Source organism: Platalea leucorodia (genome assembly GCF_965183815.1).
Source record: "Platalea leucorodia genome assembly, chromosome: 5".
NCBI lineage: Eukaryota > Metazoa > Chordata > Aves > Pelecaniformes > Threskiornithidae > Platalea > Platalea leucorodia.
In genome coordinates this window covers 82,898,537-82,916,250 of record NC_138827.1, presented here as the reverse complement: position 1 = coordinate 82,916,250, position 17,714 = coordinate 82,898,537, and the positions used below count along the sequence as shown (strand labels likewise).

General features: G+C 35.7%; 1 protein-coding gene across 1 annotated transcript in view; it reads right to left on the bottom strand.

The window, feature by feature from the left end:
- KCNH7 (potassium voltage-gated channel subfamily H member 7) overlaps positions 1–17,714 on the bottom strand; it is a gene marked incomplete at both ends in the record, with an annotated part of 241,690 nt that overhangs the window by 47,823 nt on the left and 176,153 nt on the right. The window contains one exon of the mRNA XM_082312493.1: positions 3,491–3,916. Within this exon, the coding sequence (XP_082168619.1) occupies positions 3,491–3,916 (426 nt within the window). The remainder of the gene's footprint in view (positions 1–3,490; positions 3,917–17,714) is intronic.

Sequence of the window (17,714 nt, the reverse complement as noted above, 5' to 3'; positions counted from 1 at the left end):
TATTTTCTTGATTTATTGCTACGAATAGAAGACACATTCACTCTTACATTTTGTGAGTATGCTGGATATACACATCATGATGTATTTATTTTTATTTAAATTTACAAAAGCAAAAGCCTTCATTGTTTTCTGCATATTTCAGCTGAGTGTTCTCTCTGGCCTCAATTTAATAAAACTATAAATATGAAAATTGTCTTGCTGAAGCTGTTACCATCGCTTGTCTGTATGTTTTATTGCAGTAGGTTCTAGATGAAAGGGAAGAAACTCTGGTTATTTACATATCCATTTGATTTTTTCCTACAACATACCTGTCTTTGAAGTGAAAAGCTGATCAATACATTAAAAAGCATATTATTTTAAATGCATATATCTAAAAATATCTAGTAATCTTAAACAGCATTCCACTTGTACATGCGCATCACCTGTGTGTGTGCTTTAAGGAGCTGTGCCGCTGCAACTATTATTTGTTTAAAATCCAACCAAGACTCCTCAGCTGAGCAGCATGATTAAAATTAAACTACCAAAAGAACAGAAAGTAAAAAGTCCATCTACTCCTTATTTTTATCTTCCCAAGTATCAGGGATGTCACTTAACATTTAAAATACACAAAAAAGAGAGAATGGTTTACTACCAGCCATAATCACTTTGTGTTGAGTCTGCTTAAACAGAAAAAAATAATTTAAAATTATATTAGTTCCCTATTTTAGAAATTGGAAAGTTAACTGTCTTACTCTGTTGCTTTCCTATGGTTGACAAAGTCTGGCTCAAATGGAAGCATTCAGATAGTGCTGCATGTGGTATTTGGATTATTATCTCCTGCCCTTTCTAGGCTCGGTTTGATATCAAGGTGTTTTAAAGCTGGGTGAGCACACATGGAGCTCTCTTTGGAGCTTATGTTGCTTAATAAAAAGACTGTTCAATACAATTGTTCGTAGGGGATCTTATTTGAAGAATCTCTAGATAACAAAAAAGAGCTATTTCATAAAAAAGATAACCCTTATGACTGAAAAAAATCCATTAAATGAAAAATGCTCCATTCTAACAGTTTTACATTTGCTTCTTCTTGCTAAACTATCAAAAAGGGATCACTGCGGAAATATTATAGTTAGCAATGTAGGAAGCAAAACTGCAGTAAGTAGCAGCTTAGAAAAAGTGATTGACATATTCAATACCATGAATGAGAGAGAGCAGTCACGATGGCATGATGAACTGGTCATAATCGGTACCATTTCATTGCTGCTTAGGTAAACAAACTAGTTTTTCCACATAGTGAAACTGTTCAGTTACTAGGTTTCAAGGGAATAAAGAATTAATTTACTTATATCTGCAATACTGAAAAAGTCATTACATGGTCCAATAATTTCTGTTCCAGGTTCCACGCTTTTGTATTTGTGTACTCACCTGCCAGAATGCACTTGTTTGTTTGCTAGTAATCTGTAACATTATCTTATGGTAAAGTTATCCCTTTAGCATCACTTTAGCACCTGGCACTTTACTTTTTAAGGATGTCTGTAACAGGGGAGGTGTGGAAGAATGATATTCAGGGTCAAATCCAAAGAGCATTCCTTCAATGAACTTTGGAATTGGTCCCTGTTGTAATTCTTGATGTTCCACATTTCCAATCACTAAGCATAATTTTTGGCAGTGATGAGTGCTCAGTGATCAGAACGGGATGCAGACCACACCTGAAGGGGAATGATGTGTTCAAAGTTAGAAGTAATGCCATTGTCAAAATGTTTGTCTTTCATGTGACTGTGCTATCAAAACCACAGAAAAAAATCTGCAGAAAGACTGAGACCTACCACAGATAGTGAATGCAAAAGGTGATCAAAGTTTCTTTTGAATCTCTGAGCTTTTTAATCACCTTCTGAATAGGAAAGTTCTCTTTTGGTAAGAGAACTATTAACATGTTCCCTCTGTCCGTTATGTTACTCTCTCTCTCTCCTTACTGCATTCCTTTAATAAAATTTGTTTCTACTGCATGCTATTACCTACATGTTTCTCCAGATTCCTCATTTACCTTGAGTGTGTACACTCATGTTCAAATTAGTAGGAATATCACTATTGATTAGGAACGTTACTATTGATTTCTATGACTGCTGAATTAGACCACATTATTATAATGATTTTTCAGAAGTACAGGAGACTGGAAAAAAAGAAAAATGAGTTTAAGAAAAGCATGACTGATATTCATCCTACTTCTGAATTTTTTAAGACTGAATATGTTCATGAGACTCTCAAGGTGCATGTAGGTATGTGCCAGTTGTTTTATACTGACCCTTAAAGGCATACTTAATTAAGTTTACATGTAATTTGTGAGGATAGCTAGGGTATGCTCAGAATTCAGATTGGGCTTTTGGGGTGGACATAAAAATATTTGCTGTCACAGCAAATGACTTTAATAAAAATAAATTAATTTTAAAATGAAAATGTTTTTGCATTCTCTGTATTGTGACATGGAGGCATACAGTCAGATCAGTAAATTTTCATGCTAATGGCTGCTGACTAATTTGTAGTTTTCACTTTTCTCTTCTCAATTAATGAGATGCACATACGGTCCACGAAACTGTCTGTTGCTCTTATGTCAATATATGCAAAACGGTGATTTTAAGAAATGGATTTGTGTCCTTTGAAAACTGAATAGTTCATATTTTGCTTGGTTTGCTGCCTTTTTTTTTTTAAACTGCTGTATTCTATGCATCACAAAAAAACCCAATTCTCTACTTGTCAGTTCACTTTTCATCAAAAAATATGTTATAACTTTAGCCCTTCTTAAATTAAATAAAATTCTTTGGCAGGAGGCAGAACTGGGTCAGGCATCCAGAACATAGTGTATGTTTTATACACCTTTGGGCAATTTTTGGATGCATATTGAACATTTTTTTAACCTATTGTACAGATAGGGTGAGGACATTAGTCATGTTTGGCAAGGTTAACCCCATATAATCTTTATTTATTTCTTTTGGTAGTCCATATTCTTGATAAAATAGACAACAGCCAAATTTTTTTGTTAACTGGTATAGTTTACACTACAACTGATCTGTTTTACACTGAGTAAACATCTGATCTAAAGATTTCGAACAGAGAAAATTTATATTAATGCTCTAATGCCAACACAACACTTATATGCTCACTTACATGAGCAGTTTTTACAAAGCAAGCAACAAATCAAAGGAGCAGTTCTTAAATAAGAGCATTTGAACAAATCCTTCATACATGATGTATTTATTTCATTATTTCTAAAGACAGTATCAAATATGGTATAACTGAAAAATACTAGATGAATTGTTCAACTTGTTCTCCTGTCAATGAAAGCTAATATTCTACATTATTCTACTAAGGAAGATTTAATTTTAGTTTACCTTTAAAAGATGGGGTAGAACTACTAAACATCCTATTAACTGACAAGCAAAAAACATATTAGGGCATACAGATTATTGTAGTAAAGCCAAAACTTAAGATTTAAGATTTCTTATTCATTTAAGCTTACCTCTTCAGAGCCAGAGCCAAAAATCAGCAGGTCAAAAGGTATTGCAGCAACCATGTCAATTAGGAACCAGCCTTTGAAGTAGTGAATTGCTATTTTTGCTGGATCACTTACCACTTCTTCATTCTGGTTTACATATGTTGTTCTGAAGTTTATTAGAATGTCAATGATAAACATAATATCCACAATTAAGTCTACAACATTCAGTGGGCTGCAAGAATATCCACACTCTCTCCTCTTCCGTTCCTCACTATCATTCAGAAGGAAGGCAGCAGAGTAAGGGGTGAATATGGCGGTGTATATTACCAGCAACAAAATGAGCCAGTCCCAGACGGCTTTGAAAGGACTATAGTGCAATATAGTAAACTTGTTGATGCGAGGTGTCTGGAGTTTATATTCTGGTAGAACATCAGCCCCTAAGGATAGAACCTAGAATAAGAAATATACCATGTCAGTAATCAGGCAGTGTATCTATTCCTACTTTCAGTAAACTTAGCAAATACAGGACAAACTTAAATAGTACTTTATTGTAGTTTTGAGGATTAAGCTTCAATTGCTTGGTGTTTTGGCAAACTAAACTTCTGTGAAATTCATGATCTTTGCCAGGTCCAATAAATTCATTGATGATTTTCCACAGCAGGTTGATTCTTGTTCCCTGTAGCAACCATTAAGTGGCATATCTGGTCCATAAAATCTGCATAATTAAATATGTCATAAAATTCATTTATCCACCACATGTAACCTTGCCAGTGAATAACTTTTCTTGCAGTGATGTAGTGTTTTGCTCCCAAAGCATATTATCATCGGCTTATATTCACTACAAAAGTGTCTACATTCATTAGAAAATTTAGGCAACCAGAAATAAAAAAGTTAGAGAAAGATCTGTGAATGTCCTTGACAGCTATCTCCACTTTGAATTTTGTGGTGTGGAAAACTTTCATGCACAAACAAATTTCACTGAGGCTATAGTTCTAGTACAGCTAAAGGTGTGACAAAGAAGGGTACCACGAAAGTATTGCCTTTTGCTTCACTTCTACTTTTGTCAATGCCTAAAGCTTGTTATCGTTCCTTTACAAGTGTGGATTTTTTATCTGTTGGTGATATCTAAGTTGGATTTCAATTTTATTTGGAAGGGATTATGTTTGTATGCACTGCTTGATTTGCTGGCTCTAGAAGCTGAAATGTTTGCTTTGTTGCAAAGAACAAGCATAGTGTGGGCACCAGATAAAACAAATTTCCTTTGGCTGCTCCTCCAGTCTCATTGAACTCTGACATGAAGGAACAAAACCTTTAAGGATAAAAAGGTAAATTACGTTTTCATCTCTATTCAGTGCTTGGCATAGTTTTAGAGACTGACAGCAATGATGTTAATTATTGCCTTCTGCTTTGCAAGTGCTCTCCAAATCCTATGGGACTCAGATCACCACTTCATTTTACACAGACCACTGAACAAACATCAGATGGTGACAACCCATTTGGGCAAGTGACATATTCAAGAAATCTTATATCCATTTTCCACTAGTTACTTCTACTTATTCCTTATTCCCCTGCTAATTAAAAACAATGTTGTTCAGAAAATCAGACCTTTCAAAAGTAATGAAAATGAATAATTATACTGAAATGAAATGACGACTGGAAGGAGAAATACCTTGTCAGCAACCTTGTGAGCTTTTATTTGCATTTTGTTTAGCAGTAAGTAGTTTGGGATTTGATATTTCAGCTTGTTCAAGATTGAGAAATTCCATGCTTCTCAAACATAATCTTATAAGATTATAAGGGTCAACACACTCCTTTCAGTTTAACTTTCCAACACCAAGTGTTGTATAAACCTTAGACCGTATTCTTAGTAATCTAAGTGGCACTTTTATTCAGTGAAGTTCTACTCTGAAAATGTTGTGAGAACACCAGGGTTAATAACCACTCTTCTCCTTTGAACTATGAAGAAAGAAATGATTAAGCCATCCAAAAGATTATATGGTACCTTCAAGCAGCCATTAAGTACCATGCTGAGGTGATGGTAGAGGCTGTTTATCTATTTTTTATTTTGTAACTAGGACTTGCACTTAACTAGTGGTGCTAGCTATTTTTTTATGCATTAAACACACTAGCTGACAGCAAGCTGAAGCATAGGCATTGCTTAGTCTCTTGAGCAGTCTTAATACTTCCAGACCCCTGACCTGGTGAGTTGACAAGAATGTTTTCCTAGTATTTGAGAGCAGTGTGAGTATATGTGGCAAGGGAGCTGCTGTTTATAACATTTATATCAGTGTTCTCCTGCTGGATTTTAAGACAATGAAGGAAATGGATTAGACAACAAGAACAATGAAGCTTCCTTCACATGTTTCTTGCAGTTGCTTGAAAATTTCAGCCAGTGTTCTTCATTTCAGAGAACACATAATGTAAATTGGACTTATTCCTCTGAAATCTGGCTCCTGTTCTCATTTTAGTTACATTTATTCCTAGGTTATTTTAGACTAAGTTAGGTGAAACTGAAGAGTACAAGACCTAAAACCCCAATAGGGCAAAATGAGGAAAGAGCAGTATAAAAGTGATTATAGCAGAAATGGATCCAACTTTTTCATGCTAGTTTCTTAGACATACACAAGAGGAGAGGCTGACTGATGGTTATGAGTTTCATATTCATAATGTGATACAGAACTTTAAATTTCTGCATTACTTACTCCCATGCAATGGGAAGTGAAAACAAACACTTGTTATGTAACTGTTTTTTTTTTGCCGGATCAAAAGAAGATGGGAGTTTGTTTCTCAAATAAAAAAAATCATAGTTGCACATACGTAAAATAGAGAAAACACATTATTGGGTTTCATATTGGCAGTTTGAACAGAGACTAATTGAATATGAGGTGAATTTATCCTTTTGCTGTTTTGTAACATCCTTGCAAAGCTTGGGTACTGGTGTTGGCCAATCTTGGCCATCTTGGCTAGATGGAAGATTTCAGTGTACTTAGCAATCCCCTCAAAAGACCTTTACTATTTCTACTTGCTTAAAATAGATTCACAGTTTCACAAAATTCACAAATTCACTGTTAGTGAAAAGACATTTTATTAACTTATCTCTTCTGGACATTGAAACTCTCCTTATAGTTTGGAATATAAAACAGGTGGCTTACGGAATGAAATGTTTTTAAGAGTAAGGAGCAGCAGTGGGACAAGACTAAACTACTGCAGTGTTAAAAAGTCGCTGAAACTTAGAACATGACATGATGAGAAAGCCAAGCGTCCACTCATCTTACTAAAGAGAAGACTACAATGCTAATTATCAAAAGTCATACCGGCTGCAATAGATTTTCTCTTAAAGAACATTTTAGGGGTATTCAGCCTTGATGAAATACCATCTTACACTAGTTTTGCTGGTGAAGGCAGGAATGTATTTATAACTGGTGTGTTTTAAAAGCAGTATTAGGTGATAAGATGTATTCATTTATAATGAGAAAATGTCAAAGTGAAATAAACTGTATTATATTTTGCCTTTGAATAAAGAATCCTGATATAAAATTCAACTTTTCCTATGTGTTCCTTTTTATCCCATTCACTGTTAAACCAGCACTGCTGCAAGTTAGAAGACTCTTCATTCAAACACATTTTTTGACTCTGAGAATCTTGGTTCAGATGTTTCACCAGATAGGGCTGGTGAACATCTTTTGCTCTTTTTAGGTTCACGTGTTTACTTTCTAAGATCACAAGTTCAAGGTGGCACTTATTATAGAAGGGCTGCAATCAGATACCCAGAAAAATATGGAGTGAGATCAAAGTAACTGTCATAAATTTACACAGTTTTAGACAAATTTATCTTTCTGAAGTGTTTGGTAGCTTTTAGTTTCTCAAAGACAACAGTAGTTCACTGCAATGGAAAGAAAAGATATTTAAGAAGAATGAAAATTTATTAATGGCAGCTGCTCTGTTAAGCAGAAGGAGGAAGGAAGTGTATGTACCAGAGGTACTATCAGGTGACAATTAATTAAAAAAAAAAAAAAGATTCACTAAGCTTTTATCACTTTAAACTGAGTTACACTGTTTGTGGTATTATCTTTTTTTTTTTTTTGACAGTTCTATCATCTTTCCCCTCAAGAAAACCTGCTTGGTACTGGGTAACATTTCTGCCCTGTGTTGTGTTCAAAAGACCTTGTTTTGTGCCGTGTTTCTTGGTGAAGTGTCAAGGAGCCAAACTGGGCTGATGTGCTTTGCCGCATATTGGCCATATGCTTCACTGGATAGCTGGTTTGTGTAGGGGATTCTTGTTATAGGGTCTGCAGCACCACACGCAGCAACAGTGTTTGACACTTCTTGGAGAAACACAGTTTATTTTTATTTCCTGCTTGAAAACACTTTATTTTTGTTGTCTATTATGCAAACTGTACAGTTTCAAGAGACTTTGAGATCCATATTGCTATGTATCACATGTATATTGTAAAGTTTGTTCTGAGGCATTTTCAATCCAAATTTATTAAAGAATGCAAATGCATACAGTAAAAACCAAAGAACTAGAAACAAAGTGTGTCTCATATGAACTGTGTACTTAAATGATGTAGTTATATTCAGTACTAAATACTGTTTTGTCACTGCTGCTTGTGCCACAGATGAGTTAAAGTAAAGCCTATACTAACAACATTAGCTCTTGCATAGCACCTTTCATTCAGCACATTCAGAATTTCATAAACATTTAATAAAGCTCAGACTACAAATATAGTCCCAAATTACTTGAGGACTTTAAAATAAACATTTATCTCACCCATAAAACATCTTGTGTAAAACTATGAATATTGAAATACAATGTTAACGTGATTTATTTCTATGAAATACTATATGCCGTGAAAAAATATTATTTTGCCAATATCTTCCTGGGCTCAGTCCAACACTAGGTGCACAGCCCTGACAGGTGAATGGATGATCACTCCTGAATCTTTAAGTCAGGGAAGCTGTAGCAAATGTAGCAACATGTCAGCTCCTTGTATGCCGAGAGACTTGAATATCTTTATTATGAGTAGAGATTGCAGAAACTTTAAAATTTCTCGTCGTATAAAGTGTATTCAGCAGCCAAGATATGAAATTTACATGACAATGTAAACAAGATGATAATGGAACCAGGATAATTCTATTACAGGCATTTTTGAAACCAGTCAAAAACAAGTGAAGGAATTCAGAACAACTTTGGACTTTTCAGATCTCCTAATCAAAACACATTTCAAAGTTGAGTCAGAAAGCCAAAATCATCCATACTCATTATCTGAGTGTAACAGTCGAAGGTGACTACACTAATGAAATGTAAAGCGTGTTCTGTTTTCTCAAAGAACACAGGCAAGAGGTGACGTCAGAACATTCATACACTTCTCATTTTTATAGGAGGTTTCCATACATTATTTGGTTAGGTTAATCTCAATGACCTCTAAGTAATTTCACAAAAAAATGAAAAGGTATTTGGATTAAAGATTTTTTCCAGCAGCACTTTTAACTCTGCACAAGTTTATTGTTGATGACTAGGAAATCAAGGAAGGTAGCATCTCCTAAGTTCGAGTAAAGCTGAGTTACTATTCCTGTTTGCTCTCTGATGCAGCTCATGGTGCAGAATCAAGACTGCCAATATTATCCAAAACCCCTTAGATCTCGAGTACAATCTCTTCCTTTTAACAGGTAGTTTTGAACCCATTTTCAGATATTTATTAACAAGGCCAATAACAGTATTGAACAGGAAAAACTGGGAAAACAAAAGAAATAAGAAATGTGAAGCAGAAAAAGAAGCTAAAGCCATATTCCTGTAATAATTAACCCTTTTTATCATGACCACAGACCTTAAATCCGAATGATAGTGCAGTTCAAAAAATGAAGCAGTATTACTTCAGCTTTAAAAGAGGATATGATTTTGCATTGGAGAGTTTATTAGATTTGTGAAACTCTCTTCTCTTGATATAACCTCTCCTGGCTCTCTCTTCTGCTGTGTATTAGTTCTACCGAAGCTACCAAGCTATAACTAGCAAGGATATCTCTTCCCTTTTCTTCTCTATTCATACCATTACCGTTAGACCCCTACAGACTGGACCTCCTAAAGCGATCTCTGAATCTAAAAAGACCTAAAAATAAATATTACACAAGTATTACTGAGCAAATGGAAATTAAATCAACATTTGCTCCCTGATGGTAGGCATTACCTAATTCCCCAGAAGACTATAATGGTCTTTCATATTTCAGTCATCTTAGTGATTGTCTTCCTTGATGCTGACATGAACAACTAATAACATTACACCAGTACTGAAAGAAAGCTGAAGAGCTTTTGATTTAGTGCGCCCTCGAAATACAACATTATATGCTGTTTTCACACATCAGCATTAAAAGGCATTTTTACATGTAAAAGATATTTTTACATGTTTTTCAAAGGATACCTATTAAAGAACATCTTCTTAACTAAGAAATACTAACGGTGGGGAATGTTAATACTTGTCTTCTTGTTTTACTCTTCTGTTTGTATTAATGCTTTAAAATTACGTAGTATGACAATTTGTATATAATGCTGATACTTAACTTTCTCTATCAGACAGTTTGATGTATATCCATGAGGTCTTACAACACAGTGTTTTAATGGCCTCCATATTTTTTAACTTAAGCTTTTGTTAAAGAAAATCTGCTGCTGTGTGAAAATATGACTTGTCCTTGCCTGTCCTATATGTTTCCCATTTGGGACTTCAGATACAAGAGGATATAAACCTTTCTTGTTTAAACAATTGACTCAATATTTCTTTGCTTGCAGGGTCAGAAATAGCACAATAGATTTTTTTTTTTTTTTTTGGACTGTGCCCACATATTCTCCAAGTGTAATTTTAGGTAGGCATTGAAACAGCACTTTTGTTATTAATGACTGAACCTGAAGAACTCAAAGCTTATCTGAGACTATTTGAATTATTTTTGTTCCAGAAGTCAATCTGCCGCTAAATAAAGCTTTTTTGGGTTAGTCAAAGACAAGCTTTGTGGCATTCTCAACCTAACTGAAATGCAGAAACACTGGAAAGGTTTTTGGATATTCAGTAAATTAATATTCTGGAGGAGCTGCAATTTGGTAGGCAATGAGATAGTGCAAAAGAAGAAAAAAATGGGGAAGTTTTAAGTGGTATGTGGAATCCATTTGATCTAGTGTTAAGTAATTTTTATAATAAATGTCCAAAAAATTTCAGTGAAGTTGAATGTTAAGGCCGTTTGGTGGTGTTCAGAAGAATTCTAACTGAGACTTAGACATAACCTCTTAATATATTGCCATAAAAATCACTAATTTGATATTGGAAAATCCAGAAGGAATAGAGATGGATATGCATTTAAAAAGGTCTTGTGCACCTATGAGTGTAACACTTCTGCTGTGACTGTTCAAGTTACATCGGTTAAATTGTTCTATCTCTGCCTTACGTAGTTTAGTTACAGCTCCATCTTTGAGGTTTTTGATACGGATTCACTGGTACAGGTGAATATTTTGCTGTCTGCATGCCTGGTTTCTGGTGCTCTGCTTCCTCTTTAATCTCCTGCACTGTAATGTGTACAATTTGTGTAGCTGAAGCTGCAAGCCTTTTCAGATGGAAAGACTGTCAACTCAAGCCTACTTCAAAATACCTATTTCAAATTGCTTGCTTCCTCCAAGAGAGGAGAGAAATGCTGTTTTCCAGTCTTTGCTGGGAAGGCTTGTGGGAAGCAACTCTGAGAAAGTAATATGCTGCCAACAGGGTTTTACATGGCTCTTTGCTGTCCCTGTTGGCTGAAGTTTTAACTTTTGTCTTCTGTAGCTTCAATGTTAATTGAAGCCCTTCACTACAAGAAGGACATTGAGGTGCTGGGGAGTGTCCAAAGAAGGGCAACGAAGCTGGTGAAGGCTCTAGAGCACAAGTCTTATGAGGAGCGGCTGAGGGAACTGAGGTTGTTTAGCCTGGAGAAAAGGAGGCTGAGGGGAGACCTTATTGCTCTCTACAACTACCTGAAAGGAGGTTGTAGCGAGGTGGGGGTCAGTCTCTTCTCCCAGGTAGCAAGCAACAGGATGAGAAGAAATGGACTCAGGTTGTGCCAGGGAAGATTTAGCTTAGATATTAGCAAAAAATTCTTCACAGAGAGAGTGATTAGGCATTGGAACACACTGCCCAGGGAAGTGGTGCAATCACAGTCCCTGGAAGTGTTCAAAAAATGTGTGGATGTGGTGCTTAGGGACATGGTTTAGAGGTGGACCTGGCATTTAGGTTAATGGTTGGACTCGATGATCTCAGAAATCTTTTCCAACCTTACTGATTCTATGATTCTATGATTCTAATGGCATTGTGATAGCAAGTGGCATTTGAGTTGGAAATGGAAGGTCTTTTAGAAGATGCTTTTAAAAAATGATAAAATATATGAATTAGAGTGTATAGTTGTAAAAGGGGGTAGGTATCTAAGGATCAGCCTGAACAGCAGAAAAGCTTTTACTTGATGTTTCTCCTTCTGTGTGTCATAAATTTGTATTTTAGTACTTTTAGAATTAAAAATTATCTCTGTGTATATCTTTCTTCTTTGCTCTCCATATTTTCTGTTTAGGGCTGTCATTAAAATGCACTTCATGATACTCATGAACGTGGTGTTTAGATAAGCAATAATAATATTTTACATCATGTCATCTAAAACATATGATGAAACAGAGAACAAATTTAAGATCTGATCCCATGGCTGAAACCCACACCCATAGAGTATGTGTATCCATCACTAACATGACTCAGCTGCATACAGTGATTGGGTTGATGCCTTGAAATTATAGCAGCTGTACTGAACAATTACAGGGCTCTCACTAGTGCTTGCATTATATAAATGTAATGATATGATGAACACTGAAATCTCCAGAAATGTAATAGTACATCAGAGAACCCAACCAATACTGCAATACAAAGCAAAGAGGCAGGCCTTATTATCAAGTAATTTGACCTTCCATGTGAAGAGAATTACAAAACTATTCTTGGTCTTAAAGATTTACAAAGATTCCTCAAGAAATGTCACCCAATTAGTCTCCATTTGATAGGGTAACATCCTTCCTCGGTGACGATGAAAACTTTCAAATCCGACTCGGATTTGAGAGCACTGGGACTTCCTGGGGGTGCTGAGTGCCTTACAGGACTGAGGTTATGAAGTGCCACATTTTCATAAGACTATCAAATAATTGGGCAAACCTATTCAGCTAAAGATACTTAAATACACAGTAACGCAAAATCTTCAAATTGTCAAGAAAAGTTATGTATGCCATGAGGTTAAAACAGTAGAACAGCCTTCTTCTCATGTTTGTTCAGTAAAATTGTGCAGGCTTCATGAAAATAATATTTCTGTGGATGTTACTATCAAACAAAATTGCTTCACCAAACTTGAATACATTTAATAATTTAGAAAACTCACTATCTCTAACCTATCCGTTATTTTCTCATGAAGATAGATATCAAAAAAGAGGAAGTATTTTTATAGTTCATTTTCCATCCATTATCATCCATGAAAAAATTAAGAAATGGCTTATAGATCTTAAACCTCAGGAGCCTCTTTCTGCCAGTCAGTATGTAATTACTTTCATATTAGTGGGTAATGCATCATCAGAGCAACACTTAGAAGCATACAGATATATTGAGAGTGCTTTTCTGAACTTTGAATCTTAAATTAGTGATATGCAGATTATCAAAGAAGGAGATATTAACAACTGAATATTTTTAGCAAATGTTAATGCCAGAATATGTTTTAAAAGTTGTGTAATCCTGTTCTTTAAAATTCACTACAAGTTGTTATTTCAGAAGACAGAAAATGCTATCCTTCAAAATGCTAAAGAGTTTGTGAGTTATTTGTTGCTCTTCTGGCAACACGAAGCTGTTAACAAGCATTTATATGTCTGACAACAAAACACCAAGGGTCACATTTGTAATAAGGGCTTAAAATATTGCTGTGGCTTTTAGCCACCTAATAGATATTTTCTATCATTTGTTCATGGCATGACAACAAAACAAAGTAGATTTCATGCTTGTTGATGCTATCTCGTCTTCCTCACAATATTTATGAAAAATATATCTTTCATTATTATCCATTTAGACTGGTTTCCTAGCTGTCAAACATTTAGATGCAGCCAAAGAAACATGTAAAAGCTGTAAGAATATCTGAAGTGCATGGAGTGAAAATGAAGCAGCCACAGCCATAGTTTGCTTCTATGATTACAGTACTTACTGATGTAACTGTCAGGAGTAAAGGAGAAATGGAGAAAAGATCTTTATGCATACATTCATATTGAAGTTTAACCTTCAGTTTCATAGTAAATATTTTTTCCATAATCAGCAAAATAAGCAAACTTTAGTTTCTAGAAAATTTGCATTTTGTAATTAGACCCTTTAGTGTATAAAAAGGTGTGAACTGCAATTGAAACTGCTCTGGTAGCTGGGGAAAAGCTTCATTTAGAAATGTCCATCTCCCCTGTGGCTCTCCAGTGTTTATGCCTAATGAGCATATGCCAACCTGGTTCACTTAAAGGAGACATTTAGTCTTAGTGTTCTGCTCAGGTTCCTTTCTTCACACCACTTGTAGGAAAGTTTAGCACATTACCCAACCTTCTACCAAATTCGGTCAGAACATTCCAACGAAAAATCCATTTGGCAAGGGGAGATGGAATAGATTGCATACACATGTACACACAATGTGGTGATACAAATCACATTTCACTAGCAAAACCAACCTATAAAAGCACGACCCAGATTTCTAGAGCTGTCCATTCAATTCATACTGGTTAGGCAGAGAAACAGGGGGGAGTTGTGACCATGGAGAACTGAGCAGACAAACTTGCCTTTCCTCAGTTAGTAGCTGGATCTTACATTAGACATTTTTCTGTTTTTCTGACGTAAAAACACATTTTTGTTTGGGGGAATTGTGGCAAAAAATGGTAGGACTTTCATGATGATTCTTCATTAGCTATTCTGGTACTCTAAAAAAATGTTGTGATAGCACAGCATCAGTGAGCCAAAAATAACTCCTTGAGAAGCTCTACCTTGCCTGTGTTATGCTAAATGAAGCTCATGTTCAGGAGAGAACAGAACCTTTTATTTATGGATTTAACCAGGGAGATATGGAAATCTTTTTGGTACTATGGCTGATCACAGGTATGATTGCAGGCATCAAGAGCTCAATCCAGTGGAAAAACGCTTAGGATAGAAGCCTGACTGTAAGCTTAAATGTTCTTAATGTTCTTTGTTTTCTAGACATATTGATTAATTTATCACACTGTGTAAACTGCAGAATGGGTCATTCACTATTGCAGTTTCCTCAGCTTACTTGATATTGTAGGTGTAAAGAAGAGAGAAAATAGACAGCATATTGTATCTGGAAATTACTATCCTAAACAAAATTTATTTTTCAAGCTCTGTTTGAAAATCTGGAGGCAGGCTACAGTCTGCATGCTATCCTAACAAAATTCATCAAAATAAATTATCTGGCCTCTCACAATTTCTACAGGATGACCATGAGCTGCAGGCACTGATTTCTTGCTCACTTCCAAACCCAGCAACTAACATCATTAGAGACTAAGCTGCAGCAAAAGGTGTTACTCTCCCTTGGTTATAGTCTTCCATTGTTAACACACCTACAAACCCAGTGAAACTAAACTTCTCTGAACAGAACAGATTGGTACAGATGTGAGACCATACCATATAGCACTTCTTTTGTTTCAAAAGAGAGTAGGTTTCTTCATAATTAATAGAATTCATTTAGAAAGTGGAACATTTTCAAAGAAGATGGATTCTTAGATTAGAAAAAAATGCAAAGCTATGAAATGAAGAACTTTTCTTCCCATTTAATAAATGTTTCTCATTTATCAGTAGTAGTATTCTGAACAGGCTGTCTGGAGCTGAACATACCTTCTCATGCCAGCTTCCAAGATATTAAATGAAAAGTAGTTACTGCAATTTTCATATTTAAAAAGATGCTGCCTTAATGTAAAATTGGCAATTCTTTGAATAAAAAAGTTATGCTTGAAAATACACCTAAAGTACCTTAAAGACAATTCCACCATGTGCTACAATGAAAGATTTATTCAACTGTCAAAGGAAAACAGACTTATCTAAGATAAATCTAATACAAGGCCACCCTGATATCAGGAAGAAGAAACTCCTTGAGTTGTCTATATACTATGAATATCAACTAAATATTCATGCAATTTAGGTGCTTTATTTCAGATAGATTTGAATTTTATAGTATATGTCTACATTCTAGATGGCCTGAACTAGCCACTTTTAGTAAATATTTTCTATAGATTTTTGTTGTACTATGCTAATGAGCTATATAGCTATATGCAATACCACCCATAAAGCTCAATAAATCCTTTGCAACTACATGTTACCACACTGATTGATTAGCATACTATTTCATATACATAATATTTGGGATTCAATGACCCTTTGATTTTTGATTCATACAGCTGGTTCCTGATTTTTCCCTTACTGTGATTTTATTGATATTTCAATATAATTTAAGGAGTGTTCCTCCTTTTTTTTTTTTTTTTTTTTTTTTTTTTTTTGTTGAAAAGCATTATCTCTGAACTATTCTGGGTATGCACTTCTCTATTGATCCTATCACCAGTTACAAGCCGAAAGCATTATCCGAGTTCTAACACATGACAGATAATAGATGGGAAGAATGACCTTCTCATTTGGCTTATTAATTTTGAGGGCATTCAGAATTCATCAAACAACATATTGTGCTGACTGGGCTTAATGGCCTTTGCTTTTTACTACTGTTTCTAATCCTGTGAAAAAAATCCCAAACCCTAACAAACCCTAACCAGAAAATATTTTCCTCAGCTGTCAATACTTTAAAACCAACCAATCCACATGCTTCTCTCCTACCCCCTGCCCAAGCCAAAAGAATAATAGACTTGCTGCTATTTCTCCTTTATATGCTTAAGGACACCTGGTTTCTAATCAGTAGTAGAAGATAACTGCTTTATAATTAGCACCAGTTATATCATCACCTTACTAGCTGCAAATTGCAGGAACTTTTGTTCTCACATTTAGTTTATTCATCAATGTATCTCATTAGTGATGTGTGGGAACTTAACTATTTCCTTGAAAGGGTTAATCTTTCAAATAACCCACCAGTTTTTCACATTGTGTATTAGCTAGTATTACACTAAAAGGGAAACTCGTTACTTGCAAGAAATTAAGATCAAATTGTTAGCTGAACATACCTGCATTTTTTGTCTGATGAAAATGACTCTTAATAGGGGTGAATATGTAATAACAAGTAAATGCTAAATATTGTCTGCCCAGGTTATAGCATTTTGTGGCTAGATCTAATCTTGGTACTACACCGCATATATGTGAGGTGTCTGGCACTAGAACAGAGTTCAGAATCCAGACCGTTTGAGGGTAGGGGCACTCAAACAGGGAGGGAGGGAGTCCTGAGTGCCCAGGGTTATTTCTGTGGATTTTTTAACAGATGGTCATTTACGTAAGGTAAGTAACAGGCAAAATACTCTGGGACTACAACCCAGGACTGCCTGTTTCTAAGTGAGTACCCTAAATGTTAGCTACACCAGCAATGTTCCTTGCAAAACGCCAACTCTTTCTGGCCCATGAGATCCACAGCTTTCTGCCCTCTTCCCTCCCTCTTTCCGCACACCAGCTGCTATTGTTGTCTATCGCCGGGTGATTTTCTACAGGAAAATATATGCTTATGCTGACTTAAACATAGAAACTATTTCCTGAGTTAACATGGCAACCACCCGACTCAGATCTAACTTTGGTTATGCCGTTTTGAGTAGGAGGTTGGGCTAGATGGCCTCTAGAGGTCTCTTCCACACTACATTTTTGTATGGTTCTAAGGTTACATAAAAGAGACGGTGACTCCTTTCATGTCTGTTTTAAGGCAGCTCTAACTGCATGTGTGAAAGGTATTATTTCAGGCTGTGCATGCCAAGTGGATCAGAGGACTCTGCCAGTTCTCTGGATCTCAGTGGGGCTTGACAGGGGCTAAGCAAGGGCTTGACTTTTTGCAGCTCACGGTGGGACAGTTCTGGTGGGTGTCAAAATTGTTGGTTTTAACTGAGCAACCTACCAAGTTTAGAAACTTCCAAGGTCATTCCACCATGAAGTGGGAGTTTGGGGGTTTAGAGCTCTAGTCTACAGAAATGAAGTTTGCCTAAGTGCTGCCTACACCTTGGTTTTGATCGGTTTTACTTGCTTTGTAGTGCATTAGTTCTTAGACC